Source organism: Ictidomys tridecemlineatus, chromosome 4 (genome assembly GCF_052094955.1).
Source record: "Ictidomys tridecemlineatus isolate mIctTri1 chromosome 4, mIctTri1.hap1, whole genome shotgun sequence".
Classification (NCBI taxonomy): domain Eukaryota; kingdom Metazoa; phylum Chordata; class Mammalia; order Rodentia; family Sciuridae; genus Ictidomys; species Ictidomys tridecemlineatus.
The window spans coordinates 9,031,334-9,050,730 of record NC_135480.1 but is presented as its reverse complement, the minus strand read 5'-3'; the positions used below and the strand labels follow the sequence as shown (position 1 = coordinate 9,050,730).

The 19,397-nt window shown below is 48.0% G+C and overlaps 1 protein-coding gene across 1 annotated transcript; it reads right to left on the bottom strand.

Annotated features, from left to right (window-relative positions):
- Positions 1 to 4,693: 4,693 nt before the first annotated feature.
- Positions 4,694 to 14,378, bottom strand: LOC144376987 (phospholipase A and acyltransferase 2-like). The gene is made up of 4 exons (XM_078045781.1): positions 14,136 to 14,378; positions 11,887 to 11,995; positions 8,595 to 8,863; positions 4,694 to 5,009 (listed from the first exon to the last, which is right to left on the bottom strand). The coding sequence occupies exons 1-4, from the start codon at positions 14,142 to 14,144 to the stop codon at positions 4,896 to 4,898; spliced, it is 501 nt and encodes a 166-aa protein (XP_077901907.1). The 5' UTR covers positions 14,145 to 14,378; the 3' UTR covers positions 4,694 to 4,895.
- Positions 14,379 to 19,397: the final 5,019 nt, after the last annotated feature.

Sequence of the window (19,397 nt, the reverse complement as noted above, 5' to 3'; positions counted from 1 at the left end):
CTCTCTCTCTCTCTCTAAAAAAATAAATAAATAAAACTCACTCCTCTTTCCTGCCTTAAAAAAATAATCTTTACTGGTTAGCAAACTGCCAGAGGAGTTGCCCAAATGGAGACTAGTGCATCTTTAGATTAAGAGAGTGATTCTAGGAGAGTGAACAGGATCTATACCTAATGAGAAAGACAAACCATAACACCTTCCAACACTAGTGCATGCAGTTAACGCTTGCATTTCATAGAAATGGATCGGCAGGAAGAGAACAAAGTGCAGAAGAGGTACACAGAAGTAAACAGGCACCAAGCTCGGTGACACACACCTGTAATCCCAGTGCCTCAGGAGGCTGAGGCAGGAGGATCCTAAGTTCAAAACCAGCCTCAACAACTTAGCGAAGCCCTAAGTAACTTAGTAAGAACCCTGTGGCTCAGGGATTAAGTGCCCCTGCGTTCTATCCCTGGTACCAAAAAATAAAAAGTCAAACAGGCAGTGAAGGAATCTGGCACAGAGGTTTTAGGGGAGAAGGTATAGGAAGGGAAGACAGCAATTAAGTGACATTTGATGGTTGGCAGTGAGAATCTATCTTTCTGTTTACTTTGCAAATTACAGCAATGCTTTATGTTAAACTGGACAAATCTACTAGTTTTTTTAGTGTGCCTCTTTAATTTTAAGTCACTCATACCAAGAGGTGGTGGGGGAGAGAAACCAAATAAAGCAGGATTCAGGAAGACGACAGACAAGGAAAAAGTGGCCAAGGAGAAGAACTGGTGGCAGGTAAAGTTTTCAATATCAAGGCCACCGGAAGATAGGTCTCAGCAAACCAAAGTCACCATTTCCGCATTACCCTTTGTCTTCTATTAACTACTGTGAAAATTACAGTCAAACCAACCTCACACATTTTTATGGTTTATGTTTGGATGACGTCTCCTGCACGTGCTTCCACCAGAACAAAAATGGAAAACCCAAAGAGTTCCTTTCCACATAAGGCACAGGACAAAACTGGCCCCATTTACATAGTTAAGGCAAAAATGAGTGTTTTCCTGGCTTTGGGCTTTTGCTATCACACATCCATAGATTATAGGGACTCAAGCACATTATCCCTAGGCTAGGCAGAAACTTGGGCTCCTTCCAGGTCAGATTCCTGTGTAGCAGGGCTGAGAAACTACAGACCCAAGCCAGGCCATTTCAAGGTCAAGCTGACTCCCATGTAAGCAGAAAAACTGATAATGACACACCCATTGCCTGGCACCTAAACTCCCACCAAAAACCGGCGGGGCATGGTAACTTGATTGGACTAAAAAGTGCATGAAGAGCTCACAAACTCTGAGCACCTTACCTAGGACTGGGTATGGAACTAGCTTTCTTAACCCTGAAGATTCATATAAACCCCTAGACAACAGCCATGTCTGGTATCCTCTCTTTTTTTTTTTCAATTTTTTAGTTACATATAACAATAGACTATACTATGACACAATTATAAAAGCAGGGAATGTAACTTGTTCTAATTCAGTCCCCAGTATTTCCCCTCCCTTCCTTTCCTCCCACCCCGTTCCCTTCCCTCTACTCTATTGATCTTTTTTTTTAATAATATTGGCTTTTTTATACCTTTATTTTATTTATTTATTTATATGTGGTGCTGAGGATCAAACCCAATGCCTCACACATGCTAGGCAAGCGCTCTACCACCGAGCTACAGCCCCTGCCCTAGTTTTTGTTTGTTTGTTTTTTTAATTAGTGTGTCTTGTGGATGTACATGATGGTGAGATTCACTGTGGTATATTCATATATGTACATAAGAAAGTTAGTTCAGATTCATTCCACTGTCTTTCCCTACTCTTTCCTTTCTTTCTTTCCCCTTTGTCTTCTCCTCTGGTCTTTCTTCTATTCTTTTTTTTTTTTAACCTGTCCCCCTACATTTTGGATTAGCTTCCACATATCAGAGAAAACATTTAACCTTTGACTTTGGTGGACTGGCTTATTTCACTTAGGATGATAGTCTCCAGTTCCATCAATTTACCTACACAGGTTTGGATGTTGGTAAGAACTGGACAATGATACAGCTGAAATGCAGTGGTGGGCTGAGCAAGGACATTTAAAAATGAAGTCACACACATGACTTTTCTATTCATTTTTTGAAGAAAATTATACTAAAGTCAGCAAGCAGTCACACATGGGAGAACAAATAAAATAGATATGCTGGGAACAAAAATATCTGTTTAACAGAGTTTAAAATGGACAGAGTGGTTAATTTTGTAGCAAGAAAAGAAAAGAAAGGGGTGGCAAGCGGCAACAGGGGGAGCAGGAGAAGGCTGGGCAACCTTTGCTCTTGCACCTGTCACACCTCCTCTGCTGAGAATCTACATTTTCACTATTGTGCTCTTTTACCGCGGCCTTTAGACAGATCTCTTCAGCTAAGGTAAGGAATGCTTTTCAATATTTATATTTGCGTTTCTAGTAGTCTCCAAAAAAAATCTAATACCAGGCTCCTTTGCCATCTGTACTCCTTTAAGTACAACTCTTTTATCTTTCTCAGCACCCTTTATTAGAAATACTCAGGAATCAAACGAGTGCGCTGGGAAGTAGCTCCTCAAGGCCAACTGTTAGTCTGCAGAACCGTGCGCTCCCGAACCTGGCGGGCCAGGGAGCGCACTGCGCAGGCAGTTCGCGGGTTTTTAACCCCTAACACAGCAAGCACCGCCCCCTTGATCTGATAGGAGGAGCCGGGTGTTACAGACCAGGTGACTGTCTAATTTTAAAAATGGGGCGGGCAAAGGGAAGGACGATAGCTAAAATGACTATCACTGGATCTGACATCCCAATTAAGGCTAAATACTCTATTCTGAAAAGGGACATCAGACTCTATTTCTCACAGTTTGTTTCCCAGCAACACTCCGCCCTCGTCTTCACTGGCCTGCCCGCGTCTTCACTGGCCTGCCATCTGTGTTTCCTAGCCACCTCCTGGTGTTTCCAAAACTTCTACCAGTGGCGATGACACATACTCCTCCTGACCTGCTGCATCCCCTCTACTACTTGACCTTCTTACCTCGTGATCCAACGGGTTTGATCTTAAAGTCTAGGCCATAAAGGTGGTAAGAAGTCATCCCAGAAAAAGGAAAAAAGGACACAGGACTTCCCCACTCCGGAGACCCCGACTGGCGGCAGCGAGAAAAGCAGGAGGTAGGTCTTTGCCCTTGGGAGGAGCAGCGCAGCCTCTCTCCACATGGTCCCTAGAGATGGGTCCTTCTCTCCAAGGCCAACTCCTCCCATGGGCGCTCTTGGGCCAGAGGACTCGGGAAGCATGCAGAAAAGGAGGGCTTGTGAGGACACGGGTGACCTAAACGCCTGGAAGGTGGCGGCGTCCTAAAGCAGCGACCACGGCTCCACAGCCTCTCCCAGCCTCATCACTGGGAGCTGTGGAGTCCGAGGGGACGAAATAGCCCCCAGTCCCCACTCATAGCTTCTCAGCCCAACGCTCAGACGGGCCAGCAAGCCGGCTCTGCAGTGGAGGGAGCGCGCGGGGCTGCAGCACAGCCTCTCCCAGCAGCCACTCCACTAAGGATGCGCCAGGACAGCGCAGGAAGAGCCACCCTAGCTGAGCACCCAGCTACACAGCCACCAGCCGCCTTTCCTGGTAACTTCTCAGGCCTGCCGCCTGCCGGCAGGATCAATGCCCACGAGCCCTTGTCATATGCTCTCAGTAGAACATGGGCTTGGAAGGAACAGACTAAATTGAAGCCACAGCACCTGAGAAATCCAAGATCAAGGTGCTGCAGACATGGTGTCTAGACACCTTCTTCCTCGCAGGCAGTTGGCCCCTTCTCACTAGGGCTGCACATGGCAGAGGGAGAGAAAGAGAGCTCTGGTCTTGTAATGCCAGATTCCTGGGATCCCAATAGACCTCCAGGAGCCAAATCTGATGCCATCACACAAGAGTCTTTATTGCAAGCTCGAGCCTGGACTCACAACCGTTCCCCACACAGTGGTCCCAGGGAGTGAGTCCTGACCCTTTGTTCAGTGAGATTTATAGGTTTTGGGGGTACTCTATGCGTCACAACATCATACAGCAAATCGTTTCATACCACAGGAAAGTCAAACAACAACTTTTAACATTGATTAGCACATTCACTGGTGGGAACTAGTTGGGTAGGGGTGATTGGTTAGTACAAGAGGGAGGTTCCTTTGAACTGATGGGTTTAAGCCATGAGGGGTGTACATGCTAAACTACAGGGTTTCCCAACATGTTATCTACCACCATAAACTACTGGGGGGTCATCTGGCATCCCAGGTATTTTCCCTGTCTCATGCTGATTGGAGGTTGCTAGGGGGGTTGCTATGGGTCCTCACCTAGCCTAACTGAGTCAGGGACCCCTGGTGCCTTAGATCTCTCCTGTTATTTACAAACAACTCAGCAAGGTGGGTATGGACCTAGAAAGGCTCTGTGGGGTTTTCCAAGGACAAGGGTCACGCCCCCTTCCTTAGGACAGGCCTTGAGGTAGAAGCTGCTGTTATTTATTTATTTTCAAAAATAGAGTCATATCAGTTTCTCAATCTCTCTTCATAGAAGGACACTAACCCCGCTATAGAGGCCCTACCCTCACCACCTTCTCTAAACCTAGTGCCCCCCCACCCCCCACCACATTGGGAGCTAGGGCATCAACATATGAATTTGGGGTGGGTGGGAACACACACATTGAGGCTATGACATTGTGCAATCAGCTCTTTAATAGAATTGATGCCATGCAGCCAGCATTTCCTTCAGATAACAGCTTCCTGTGCTTTGATTGAGCTCCACTAAACCAAGTGCTCATGATTACAAAAGAGTGAAATCTGTAAACCAAATCATTCCCACTGGCTTGATCCAACTCCCCCAAGGTAACTGGTGCCGCCAAGATAAAGCCTTGCATTTACTGCTTTTCACGCTTGCTTCTGGTGACCGCCATCCCAATGAGGCCAGCAACACCCAGGACCAGGACTGTTGCAGTACAAAACGCACCAATCGCAGTGAGTGCGTCAGTCACCTGCAACAGAAGACAGGGGGCGGGGTCACATCAGGAGTCTGAGCAGAGATCCTTGTCCAAGGAATCTCTTTCCTGGGCTGCAGGTTCCTTGGACCAGGAACATGCTCCCTGTCCTGGTCACCACATCACAGAGGAAACAACTGTTGGCAGGGAGGGGGGATCCCAAGAGGTCAGGCCACCCAGGAGAGAGGACAGGAAGTCCTTGGACAGGAAGGAATGAGTGCAGGACTGAGTCTCAGGTATGAGATTGGAGTCTCAATGGAGGAAAGAGAGATGCAGCCTAGAGGTGTTTAAAGCTTGATAAACCCATGGGGTGGCTGTGGGAAGGACACAGTGGCAGGGCTCAGATGTTCTAGGTCAGGGGTGGCCGATAGGGAGCCTTGAAGCAGGTGCCAAGTTGGGGAATGACCCCTGTGAACTCCCACTGCCCAGGGCTTGAGGACAGGGACCCACCTAGGTGTTCTTGGTGTCCCTGGTGCTCAGCCCACTGCCTGGCACAGGTGGACCTAGTGACTTAGCTGCTGAGCAAATGGTGGACGGGGAGCAGCGCTGAGGACAGGCTTTTGTGCAGTGAGAGGCCTTGCTTGTGTGTGAGAGGGAAGGGGTCCTGCTGAAGGACAGAGTGGGGACGTGAGGAGGACCTTGATGGTTGCTGCTTCGGCACAGGTGGCGTGAAATGACTGACATGGCCAACCACCACCCCGGGGCCATCTTGCACACAGGTGGAACTCAGGCAGAGGGGGCCACAAACACCATAAGAATGGCCGTTTCCAGTTCACTGTCCTGTGCTGGTCATTGTCCAACTGCTATAATTTTCTTACCTCCCTCAACAGCCCCGTGAGGCTGGCATTCTAATCCCTGCCTTCCAGCCGGTGACAACTGAGGTGGCCAGTGGAGAGACCTCACTCCAACCACACGGCTGGCAAGTGACCAGGCTCAGCTCTGCTTATGCCTTTCACAGCCAGGGAAGGAAACTAAAATCAGTGATGCGAGAAGAGATTTCTGGGGAGTGCACCATGTGCAGGCGGGGGAAGACAAAGGGCAACAGTGCACCATCTTACCACAGACACTCGATCACCTCCAGATGCTAAGGAGAAAAGAAGCTGGACTCAGACAAAGCAGTGACCTCAGACTTCATTCAGTCACCACTGGCCATGAGCAGGGCTCTGTTGTATATGGTGCACAGGTGACAGGTGTTTCTAAGGGAGATGAAGGAGCAGGGGGTGGGCAAATGGGGGTTGCTAGAGTCAGGTGAAAAATGATGAAGGGAGGTCCCTGTAAATGCAGTGAGGCCGGCTGAGTGTGCTCCCTGCAACTAATGGGTTAGGATTGTACCGTCCTGTGGAGACGGCAGGAGGCCCTGTTTTCTGATGAGTACATTCCAAAGGCATCCCTCTCAGACCCTAGAGAAAGACATTTCTGAATAATAAGGTCTCTATCTATGTCTATGTGATCTTCCTGTCTATCAATCTGAGTCTCACAGAGTCAGAGGAAGGATGCATAATTATAAGCCCATTTTAGTAAATGCACTAAGACAGAAAGGACTTGGGTCTATCATCTGCTGTTGTTTTGGGGAGAGGAAAAAACAGCACATTCTCTTGACAGGCGAACTTTCTCAAGCAGTCATATGAAGGGGGATTGGGAACATCCCAGGGACAGAGCTTCATGTTCCAGGGGCCATGCCAGAGGTCAGTGGTCTATCAGTGCAAAGTGTGGGCAAAGTCACTAGGGACCCAGAGTTCTGCAGGGCTCACAGCACACTGTGTACAGAGAAGGAGAAAGTGAATTGGAGCCGGGCAGAGGAGGAGCTTCCTATGGAGACAGGGCAGAAGGGAAGGAAGGAGTGAGAGGGAGAAGACAGGCGAGCCATTGAGATACCTGCAGAAGAGGTTCCCAAAGAGGGACCCCAGGCCAGGGAGAAACTAAATGGCACAGCCACTACCTAGTACCCCAGGCTTGATTAAGTTGAACCCTCAGAAGCACAGCAGAGAGCCAACCACCCCTAAAACACTCAGAGGTAAAACTGATCCTTGGGGCTTCCCTGCAACTTTGGAAGTGGTTTTAGATACATGACAAAGCAACCCACCACACCACACCCTTGAGCAACCAGCCCTAGGCCAGACACACATCAACCCTCCCCAGCTAACAGGAGGGGGACCCGTTCAGCAAGGTCACAGCAACAAAGCAGGTCTCGCCCCAGTGCCCAGAGCTGACGGGCAGTTCTCAGTTACCAGCCTGGGCTCCAGCCTGGGCTCCAGCCTGGGGCCCTCACTTCCAGAAGGGATGGATTTTCCCTGCCCCCTCCCCTCCTTACCACAGCCTTTCTCCTACCTTACCAAAAAAGAGCCAACCCCTGAATTGTGGGGCACAGGCCAAGGTTCAAACATCCCTGGACACCAAGGGGGAAAATTCCAGAACACAGAGCTCCCCAACAAGAGGCCTCCAGAAGCAAAGCAGCATTGGAAAGAGGCCCTCTGCCAGGTCCACCTCCCACTGAGATGAGAATTCTAAAGTGAGGTGGCACCATGGCCGTGAGCATTAACACCTTCAATTCAACTGAAAAATTGTCAGCGTATTTTTGTTTGTTTCTTTGTTTTTGTTTTTGGTACTAGGGATTGAATCCGGAGGCACTTAACCACTGAGCCACATCCCCAGCTCTTTTTTATATTTTATTTAGAGACAGCGTCTCACTAAGTTGCTTAGGTACTCACTAAGTTGCTGACTTTGAACTTGTAATCCTCCTGCCTCATCTTCCTGAGCTTCTGGGATTAAAGGTGCACACTAATGTGCCTGGCAAATTGTCAAGTTTTTGACTGAAAAAGCGATCTGATTTGACTGACAGATTTACCATAACACCTGGCTTGACTACTTAAATTATCTCAAAGACATTTTTCATTCGTTAAATAAGCTAATTTTGCAATACCAAGGTTTTCAAGAAAATCTGTACTGAAATCAGGGGTGGAAATTGCAAAAAAAAAATCCATCCTTCACAAATTTTTCATATTCATAATTTTTGAAATGTTTGATTTTCAACTAAAAATGTATAACATAATTTGTCTAAGTTTTTTTGTGTGTGTATGGTGCTGGGAATTGATCTCAGGGTCTCATAAACTCTAGGCAAGTGCTCTACCATTGACTTACAGCCCCAGCACTTCAAGTCCTTTTAAACCAAGACTTGCTAAACCAAGCCTTGACCGACTGTTCAAATCTAGCCTGCCATATGCTTCTACAAAAATAAATAAATGAAAAGAAATCAAGACTTTTGGAACACAGCTTTGCCTGTTGGTTTACACAGAGTCAATGGTTACTCTCAGGCTACAGACTGACCCTGGCAGAGTAAGGAGAGGAACCAGCTGGCCCAAGAAAGCTGAAGGGTTTCCTGTTGACCTTGTGCAGAATAAAATGGCCACAACATGACCAGGGTCCCCTTCTCCTGGACCCCACTGCTCACTCTGCCAGCTTCCCTGACCCCCACTCCCGGGCAATCTCCAACTCAGTTACACTGCCAGCCCTCAGCAGGTGCCCACCCCTTATTACTGGGGAATGGTCTGCTCTCAGGGAAGGGGACACAGGCTGAGGACACACCTGGTCACTGCGGGAAACACCATAGCGCAGCGCGTTCACAAAGTGCTCACAGTTGTCACTTGTCAATGAATAGGGGACTTCCTTCCCCACCATTTTCTCTGCCTGCTTGACAATTTTGGTGGGTGGCAGTGGGTCATACTTCTTATCATGCTTGTTATTGACCCGGTACCTGTCTCCTCCGGCCACCACGGACAGCAGCTCCTTCTTCACTATGGCTCTTTCAGCCACGATGGACATGATGCTGCTCACACCAGCTCCTGCCACTTCACCTGTGGAAACAGTGGACTCAGGCCTGAGCAGGGCCACAGTGAATCAGAGCTGGCCCCAAGCCAGAGAGCCTCAGTGCCAAATTGGGAAAGTAAGTGGTTTTCACAAAGTTTTGTCCTCCTCCCCTGGACAGCGCTCATTCCCAGCTGGAGCAGTGCTGTAAGCAGTCCTCCACCCAGGGGTGGCTCAGGGTGGCTGCAATGCTTTTCACTGCCCGCCCTCTCTGCCTGGGAAATCTTAGTGTCCTGGGGCCTGACTCAGGCATGTCCTGGATTGCTCTATCATTAATTGCTTTCATATGATTCACATGGGAGGTCCTGGAGTCCAGTGTTGAATGATTCAGAACTAAAATTAGAAAATGAAAATGATATCTTCAGATATGCTACTAAGAAACTTGATGAAACCATAGTTGAAATCAATAGAATCTCTGTGAGTACATGGAGTGTTTCTGTAGTAGTATTATATGAGGCAGAGGGCAGGTGTGCACATGGTACAGACCAATATTCAGGGCATGTCTGGAGAAGGAATTAATCATATTTTGTTGGGGTACAGAATTCGCGGAACATTTTTTATAAAGATTATAAAAATGTATTATGCTTTTACCCTGGTTTAACGCACTGCTGTTCAAACTGACATCGTGCCAATGCCAAGATGCCAAGAATAATCACGATATTCCTAATACACTTGGTGGTGGGTAATGGGATCCACCTGGAAATGCACTCTCTCTTGCTCTCTCCTTCTCTCTCTCTCTGTGTCTCTTTCATGTTGGATTATTCATTATTTGTGGTAATAAGATATACAAATATTTCCAATCCAAGGGATCTGGACGGAGCAGCCTGGAATATTTCTCACCCCCAATAACAACATACAAATTAGAAATGCCAAACAAATTCTCACCTTGAGATCATTATGCATGAAATATTCCTCCATAAGTGAATGTTTCAAGAACTTCCAAAGCTGATTATGAAGAGAAACTCTGTATGTTGGGTTTTTTTTTTTTTTTTATCAAACCCTGTTAGCACTCCCAGAACCAGTCTGGAACCCCAGCTCTTGGGCTCTAGTGGGAGCACAAGACTCTAATGGGAGTCTCTAAATTAGAAAACTCCATGACCTATATTTCTACAAGGCCTGAAACAAATTCTCACGATACATTAAATTCTCTTCAAGGAAAGCAGCCTGACATAAGCAGCTTAGCTTCAATACTCCATAACGAAAGGGTCCTTGATCGACTAACTGCTCAATGGAAGGAACCAAAGCACTTACTAGGCAAAATGCTGCTTCTAAGATAATAAACTCAGGGTTGCTGCCCAGAATATAAAGATCTAAAGGATGGATCCCGGTACCTCCTGTGACCAAGGAGATGTGATCAGTGGACCCACCTCCCAAACCAATTGGTTAACTCTGGGCTCCTGGACACCTGGCTCTGGAATGTTCTCCAGGCCCTTGGTATTATTCTCACCTTGTTGCAGTAACAACACTCCCTACATGTGGCGTATCCTCAAGAGACATGAACTTTGTCAGCAGCCACGTGCTCTTAAGATGACCTCTAGGAGCACTAAGCCACCAAAACTGTATTCACAAAAACCATGTGAAGGATCTGCTGAGTCCTGGTTTACCATCTATGGCGTTCCCTGAAGGACAAACATCGGGAGACGAAGAGTAATCTTGGGGATTAGTCCCATTGCTGGTCCAACTGAGAGACTGACCAACAGAGGGGATTGTTAAACAGAAATAGAGAGGACGCCACAGACTGAATGTAGACCAAAACCCCAGAGCCAGGCACGGTGTGGGGCACCTGCCTGTAATCTCAGACACTTAGGAGACTGAAGCACAAGGATGTGAGTCTGAGGCCAGCCCAAGCAATGCAGTGAGACTCCGACTCAAAGTAAAATCTTAAAAGGGCTGGGGTGTAGCTCAGGGTTAGAGCACCCTGGGTTCAACCCCCAGGGCTTCAGCCAAACAAACAAACCAACAAGAACAAAGGGCCCACCACATGCAGCCCTAACTGGACACTGTCCTGATTTCCCCAGAGCCAGCTCTAGCCCAGACAGACCTCCCTCTCCTGCTGTGAGCAGGACCTTGCTGCTGTCCCAGGGGTTGGACACCAACCAGGGAGCCCCCGCAGCAGCACAGCCTAAGGGGGGCAGGTTCCTAGTGGCCAGGCTCAGGGACAAATGCACTCCCTCAATGACACTTCAACAACTGAGTGTGAGCACTGCTGTGAGCTGAGCTCTTTGTCATTTGCTGTTCAAAGTCTCTGAGTTTGTGAGCTGCTGTAGGTGCCACAGAAGGTCTCAATGTCTCCCACTTGACTGACTTCCTATGTGCACACAGCTGCATGTCCACACCACTCTACTAGTGACTTGAAGGACTGGACAGTGTTCCTCTGTGTGCAGGTGAGTGGGGTTTCCAGCATGTCCGCGTGTCCCTTAAAGCCATGATGCTGGGACAGAGAGGGAGGAGGCCCACACCTGGCCAGGCCCTGCACAGGCTCTCCCTGCCCTCCTTCATTTCTCTCCCTCACGGCCTGGGAGACAGGAATCCCTATCCCTGCTCTTCTGACGTGGAGCTCAACTGAGTGACGAGAAGCCGAATGCTCAAGTCACAAAGGAGAGCCAAGAGCCAGGATTCCAAGCTGGCCCTGGGGAGGTTGGAGGCCCTCACCCGTCCATTGCTCTCTGCAGCCAGGTATAAACTCGTGGAAGGATCAACTCTTTCTACTGTTGTTTGACCTTGCAGAACTCCACAGACACAGGGGACTGGACCTTTGGAGGGATGCTCATCAACTACAGTGGGATCAACTGGGACTGAACCTGCTCTAAAATGGAAACAGGTCAACAATTCTCCCTGAACTCACTGATAATGAGGACTAGCAGAGATACAGCCAGAGCAAAGAGCATGATTCATTCAGTAAGTGCTGACTGAGAGCCTGCTGTGCCAGGCAGTGTGAGGACCAGCACATAACTGTGCCTGTGTACATACTCTTGATCTCAGCCCTTGTGTTTAATAGAGAAACCTTACGTACTTGGTGGAGCCAGATGGACCACATAGCCATTTCCCACATAGATGGCCCAGTGCTCATAGCCGATGCGAAAAATTTCAATTAGGTCTCCAGGTTTTAGTTCTGTTCTGTTCTGTAACAGAAAAACAAGATACATATTGGGGGGCGGGGGTGCTTTTATGGAATGCTGTAGAACCTGATCTGCAGGAAGCCCCAGCTCTAGCCTACAGAATCCCTTTGCTCATCACTTGTAGGAATCAAAGAAGAGACACCTCTCCTTTCACAGGTGGGAAGCCTCCCCTCTCCAGTTACATTATGTCTGTGAGCCTGGAAAGGTGCTCAGGGACAAGGAGATGGGAAGGGTGTCATTGAGGGACCATGGCAGTAGATCTGCAGCACAGGAATGTGGGGCAGTGATGTGCACCAGCTGCAGAGAGCACATTTTATGCACAGAGCATGTTTGTAGCAGCAAATGTTGATGTGATTCCCAAAGATGTCAAATCACCTTGTTAAGGGCCACCAGCCATGTGCCTGGGCCTCAGTGATCATTGTGAGTTACAGAGCGCCCACGTACAGAGCCCAACCTGCCAAACACTGCAGGACACTTGACCCCCACTGTTCATCGTCCTTCGAGCAATAACTACCACCACCCTCCTGGATAGATGAGGAGAATGGGTCTCAGCACAGTTAGGGAACTTTCCTAGAGAGCAGAAGAGCCAGATGGAAACCGAGATCTCAGGGTTTCCAACATTTATGCCTGAACAATCCCAGAAGGTTCCAGACAAGCTGGGGGAAGTTCAAATATGGGCTCCAGGCCAAAATCAAGAAAATAAAGACAGGATGTGGTGGGAGTCAGAGGGGGAGGGGTCCTCTTCTGAAGCTCACATGAGCGAGTTGCATTTCTGGGATGCTCTGAGGCAACCAGCTGCCCTCCCCAAACTCAGCTGAGCCCGGCCTCTGGGCCCAGTGCGCCCTGCAGGGAGAGAGAAGTGCGGGTGCAGCTGCCTGGAGGAGTTGGGAGATCTCCTGGGAGTTCAAGTCCTTGGCAGCAAGGATCCAGAGTCAGCTTGACCCAAGGTGGGCTGATTGGAGCATCAGAAAGATAATAACTGCCAGCAGTGGTCAGGCATGGCTGGAATCCCAGTGACTTTGGAGGCTGGGACAGGAGCATCACCAGTCTGTGGCTAGCCTGGTAATCTAGGGATATGTAGTCTCATGTTGAAGATTTTAAAAGGTCTGGGGAGATAGCTCAGTGGTAGTGCGCTTGCCTAGCTTGCACAAGGTCCTGCTTTCAATCCCTAGTACTGAAAAAAAAAAAACAACCCACACATGTATTGAAGCACACCACAGTGGTTCTAGCAAACACATCTAAGTGAAAGGAAAGATAGAATAAAGTCTTAGATGAACCGTCCTCAGGGAACCCAATTAAAAACTACAACAAGACCTAAAGCTACAAACGGATACTTATAAGGTGGCTATATACATGTGCAAATGCACAGAAACATATGTGGCAGAGCCCACCCCAAGCTGCTTGAGGGGAAGCAGGGAGCCTGGGAGAAGGGCTGCCGTCCTTGTTGCTCATGGCTTCGACTTTGCTTTGGATTTCTTTCTTTCTTTCTTTCTTTTTCTTTCTTTCTTCTTAAATTCTCTTTCCACATCTTCTTACTGGTGCACGACACTTGTACATAGTGATGAGCATTTTGTTGCCTATACACACGTGCACCCAATATTGCAATATATTTTGGCCGATATCACTCCCTAACCTCTCCGCCTCACTCCCCTCCTCCCACACCTTCGTCCCTTTTTTCTGTTGGTCTCCCTTTGATTTTCTGCTTTTGGTTTTTTAAACAAGGCAGATACATTCACATAAGATTGTGGAATTAATTAAAATAAAAAACAGAACAAAAGGTTTGGAATTTAAATCCTTCTCAGCCTGTGGACACTCCCCACTCTGACTTAACTGGAATCTCATTCTCTGTTTCCTCCTTTACAACCTGTTTCCTGAAGCCTGGTTTGGGTAAAGCCAAGCCTTCAGCGAGGTGCCAGGAGGCAGCCAGCACTCAGGAGACCAAACCCCACACAGCAGCGGAGGCAGGGAAGCTTCTGGGCTCTTGGACCCAAACCAGGGTTCCTTTCCTGCTGTGCGAGAGCCCCAGACCTGCAGCCCACCTGCCCTCCACCCCAATCCCTATCCCCTCTACACCTGAGCTGGAGCCAACAAGGACAGCACACATATTCACGCTAACAGACTGTCACCCTTTCTGGGGACTCACCCAACTCATCGTTCTGTCCAGAAGTGTTGTGTGTTGCTGGCCAGATATCCAGCTTCTTTTATTTAGCTTTGAGTTTTATTTTTTTCTTAACTCCACCTATCCAAGCCTTCCAATAGGGGAAAACATAGATCAAAGTTCACATAAAAATTTTAACCCTCCAACAAGTACAGGGCACAGGTCCAGAGTCAGTTAGATATGGAAATCAGCAGGAGGGGCGAGAGATCAGCGCTCAATGTGCATTCAGGAGAATTTGGTGGCATCTGTGGTCAGGGAACATTCCAAAATGCCCAAGTTTCAGATAGAGAGGAGAGAAAGTGAAACAAGCAAGCGCTGATAACTGAAAACAAACCCCAGAAAAACGACCACACACTATTGGTGGGTGTAGGCGAGGGTTTCAAGGAGGGAGGGCCTCTGAGCACACAGACACACCCCACAATGAGGATATAAACATCCCCACGGCAGGCAGATATTTCCACCAACTTTGAAACCAACCACACCACCTGGAACAAGCCACCACAGACACATCCCCACACTGGGAAAACCAGAGAACTTGCAGGGACAGAAGTGTGAAAAGGGCTTCCCCTCACCCAGGATCAGAAGCGCATTCATTCTAGCCCAGCAGGGAACATAATCCCTAACTAGCTGGTGTGAAGAGCCTGCTTCTTTGACACCAGTGTGCTACCCCAACCAAGCCCCAAATAAGTTGTTTCTTCCGACACCCGCTTAGAGACCTCACATCCTGGGCAGTCCAGACAGCAAGGGCTGGGAGGGACTGTGGGCAGCTCAGCATCCTCACTGTGGGGCTTGGGGAGGAAGCAAGGACCAGCTCTTCCTTCTACCTCTACCCTCTCCCTCTACCCTGCACACTTCAGGTAGTTCCTGCGCCCAACTCCCCTGCCATCTCTTCAGCTGGCAGTGCCCACCAAGTCCTCCTCTCAGGAGATGGGGCTGTGATATTGTTAAAAGTGGCTGCACCCAGAGATGGAGTATCTGGGCCTTGGGGGCTGGGCTCACACTCCGTCCACACTCAGCCTGCATTCTGGGCTTCTGGCTGGTGAGCTTCTTCCTTGCCTGCCTCTCTGTGAGGAGAGTTTGGGTCTCTCCAAGCCCCAGAGAACACCCCTGTCCCTCTTCTTCCTTCCATAGTCTTTTCCTCCCAGTTCAAGGTGATTCTTGCCTCAACCTGTGATCCCTGAGTGTCTAACCTTGACTTTCTGTTAGAGAAGTTCTCAGCAGGGTTGAGTTCAGCCCTATCGTGGGAATTAGAAAAGGAAGAGGCCAGGTTCTTATAATTCTAAGAAATGGAACAGTTCCTGGAGAGCATGTTTTATAATTTGGAAAAAGGAAGTTGTGGGTGTTGTGTTGCCCTGTCCCCAGAAAAATTCCCAGCCCTGTGTCCTCATGGAGGCATAGGCTCAACCTCAGAGCTCAGCTCCTTTCTGCTCACAGTGCCCTGGCCATGGCCTTGGGCAACTGAGGATGGTAGGGAAACTCCCTCCTGCTGTCTCAGCCTTGCTGTGGCTTGATGGACAGGCTGACTCAGGCTGGGGTGCAGGAGGAGGTGGACAGAGGCCTGGTTCTGCTCCAGTCCAAGTCAGGCCCTGAGGTGGATCTTGGAGACGAAGGGAGGGAGGCCAAGCCCCCAGGAGTTTTTCTCCTTGATGCTGGAGGGAGCTCAGACAGGTGCAGGGAATTGTGGCCCATTCTGATCCTTGCATGATGGGTTTAGGGTCCTGGGTCCCAGAGAGGGACAGTTGAGCCAAAGGGCAGTGAGGCACCTGGTGGGAAGTTGTGCAGATGGGAATGGGAAGAGGGGGAGTGGGCATGGGGAGGGGGTTGGGCCAGGGAGACCCAGGGGTGCAGAAGAGCAGAGGCCAGAGGGAGCACGAGGTGAGTGGAGGTCGAGGCCCTTGGTGGACCTGGGGCAGAGCCCAGGGAGGGGAGGGAGGGAGGAAGTGTTGGTGAGGAAGGGCATGTGGTCTGGGGACTGGGTATGGGGCAGAGGGACAGGAGGTGGGGAAGCTGGCAGGAGGCTATGGGGGTCGTGGAAGCAGGAAGGGAACTGCCCTGATTAAGTTAGTAGACAGGAGGTGGAGGAGGGAAGGAATCGGGAGAGTCTCCTGGGGTCTGCAGGGACTGGACTTTGGGATTGGAAGTGGCAGCAGTGTGGGCCGTGGGGCTGAGGGAGGAAATGTGGGGCAGCGGGAGGACTTAGGATGACCCCTCTTTTGGTATTGGGGAGCCTAGAATGAGGGTTGGGGAGGGAGAACTCATCCATGAGATCAGGCCTGGAGAGGGAAGAGGAATAGAAAAAGAATTGATTGGTGACGCTGCGGTGCCCTGGGTGGAGTGCTGAGAGTGAGGACGGAGGCGGGAACGAGGAGCAGAGGGAGGCCCTGGGGTGACTCATGAGGGCTACAGGCAGGGGAGGGTCCAGCTCAGCCTCTGCACCCAGTGACCTGAGCACATCACCCCACCCCTCGGAGCCCCAACCCCTGCACCTCCACAAGGAGAGAGTTCACCCCTCTTCCTCCCGTTGTGTTCATATAATTGCACCCTCAGCTGAGATTTATTGAGGCAAAGGACACAAAGCAAGACGGGCAAGAGGGAAAGGCCCATGGGGAGAGGTCCTGAGGAAGCCAGGTGCGAGCTTCCACGAGCCTCTCCAGAGGATTCACATGGGATCAACTTCTTCATCGATGTGCTGTGACAACACGTGTGGAGGGTTGTCTACGCAAGAAGATCCCAAGAGTAGCAGTCTATGGTTTGGGTCCATGGAGAGTCACCTCGTTCCCCTCTGCCTGGCCTGTACTGGAGGTCGGGACTCCCAGAAGGCAGGCAGCATGCAGTGTAGACCTCACTGTTCATACAGGTGGTTTGGACATGCTGAGTCATTGTGATCACTGAGGGCAAGGTTTATACTAGTGCAGACAACGGTTGACCTGCCCAGTTTCCAGACTCAGCCAACAGCCAACCTTGTAGGCAGGTCTCTCTAGGAGTGCCTGTCCCCAGTCTGGAATGTTCACTCATCATGCGTAAGACACAGCGATCCCAAGCGTGCAGGCATCCACAGCTTCAACACGGGTGCAGTCAAAAGGATCTGGAAAAATGAAACTGCAAATAAGCAACCGCAGCTGGAGACTTGACTTTCCTCTCACGTAACTGATGGAGTTCATGGGAGGGAACCGTGGAGGACCCAGGACTGAACACCACCCCCGAGTAATTGACCTAACTGACATCCACCGATCACTTCACCCACAACAGCAGAACACACACTGCTTTCAAGTGCCCAAGAACGTACACAATGTGCTCTTGTTCTAGATGATGGAAAAAATAATAATAAACCTTACAAATTAAAAAACAGGAAATCATCGAGCATATACTTTCTCCAAAAAATGGGATTAAACTAGAACTCAATAACAGAAGAATATAAGAATCATGTGCAATACTTGTCCAATGTGTAGTTGAACCACATGCTTCTAAATAACCCATGTGTCAAATAGAAGTCTCCATGGACACTAAAATATTTTAAATGACAAAAAAAAATCACAATACAGACCATCAACACAGGTGAGGTTTAGGTAATGCAGGACTGATAAGGAACTTGATAGAACTAAATGCATATTTTGGCAGAGAAGAAAATTGAAAGTCGGGATACTGGGTTTCCATCTGAAGAAGTTAGAAAAGAGTAAATAAGTGCAAAATAGGCAGAAGGAAGGAAAAAATGAAGATAAGAGCAGCAATCCATAAAGTGAGCAACAGAAAACAATAGAGAAATTCGGTAATGCCAAAAGCTGGCTCTTCTAAAAGAGCAAAAGATAAACCTCTAGTGAGACTGACAGAGCCAAAAAGGAAAAATGACACAAATTACCAATATGAAGAGTGAAAGAGGGGCTTTCAGAAAAGCTTTGGCAGATATTAAATGAGAAAAAAATAACATCATAATAAAAATTTAAGAATTGGGATTAAATGGGCTAATTTCTTAAAAATCACAAATGACCAAAATGGTTCTAGATGAAATAGATACTCTGAATAGTTCTGCAAGTATTGACTGGAGTGCATTTTTAGTTTATCATCACTGAAAAAAATAAAATCCAGGTTTAGATGGCTGTCCCAGCAAAACGAGGAGGAAACAATCCCATTCCATGAAACTTTCTGGGGAAACAGAGAAGGGAACACTTCGTCTCATCCATTTACAGTAGCATCCCAATCTGACCACTGAGTATTAAAAAATACACCCAGAGATCAACATCTCTCATGAACACAGAGGTAAAAATCCTCAGACAACATCAGAGGATCAAACTGAGCTCTTTTCAAAAGGAACACTCCAACATGACCCCAAGGACTTGATCCCGGGAACCCAAGAGTCACTCGATCATTGAAAATCAAATGTGCAATATGTCACATTAACCACATAAAGAACAAAAGTCACACGGTCATATCAACCGATGCAGAAAAAGCCCTTAACAAAATTCAGCATCCACTCCTGATTTCAAAATATTCTCAGCATCAATGGAAAAAAAAAAAAAATATATATATATATATATATATATATATATATATATATATATATATATTTCTGAATAGAAAGAAGCCCTGAAGAGTAGAAGGAAGGGAAACAGGAAGAGGGGAAACACGGGGGAATTGTGTCCTGTATGTACACAAATATGTCGGTCGCAATGAAACCCCACTGCATGTATAATTATAATGAACCAACGAGTACACAAAATAATAGAATGATAATAAACTATTGTTTTTCTACTAAAAAATATAGTTGGCAAAGTGTCACATCATGCACTTTAAACAAATAAATCTTAGCAAATGAGTACTAGAAGATCGCCTCCTCAACTTATTAAAGGAAAAAAAACCTAAAGCTAACTGTAAGTAACTGAAAAAATTAAATTCTTTGACATACATCTAACACCACATATATGCTGAAAACTAAAAATTCTGACTGAAAAAAAGACTGGGGCTGCAGCAATGCACTTATTAAACTTTCATCAGCACCCAATGGGATTTACTCTGGGAACTTTAAGGTAGGATAACATTAGAGAGTCTTGTCAATTTTTTATCTGTGCATATTAATGGTACAGGATAACGGATTTCATTGTGGTCTAATCATACACACATATAACACGACTTGGTCAATTTCACTCCCCAATTCCTCTCCTGACCCTCTCTTCCTCCGTCCCCTACCCTCAAGGTTGCCCTTCTACTTTCCTTCTTCCCCCTCCTTCCTTCACATATGAGAGAAAACATGAT

Coding starts and splice junctions, on each gene's coding strand:
- LOC144376987 (XM_078045781.1), bottom strand. Junction 8,864..11,886: donor GGTCCATCTGGCTCCACCAA/GTACGTAAGGTT, acceptor CTGTTTCCACAG/GTGAAGTGGCAGGAGCTGGT. Junction 5,010..8,594: donor GTGTTTCCCGCAGTGACCAG/GTGTGTCCTCAG, acceptor CTTCTGTTGCAG/GTGACTGACGCACTCACTGC.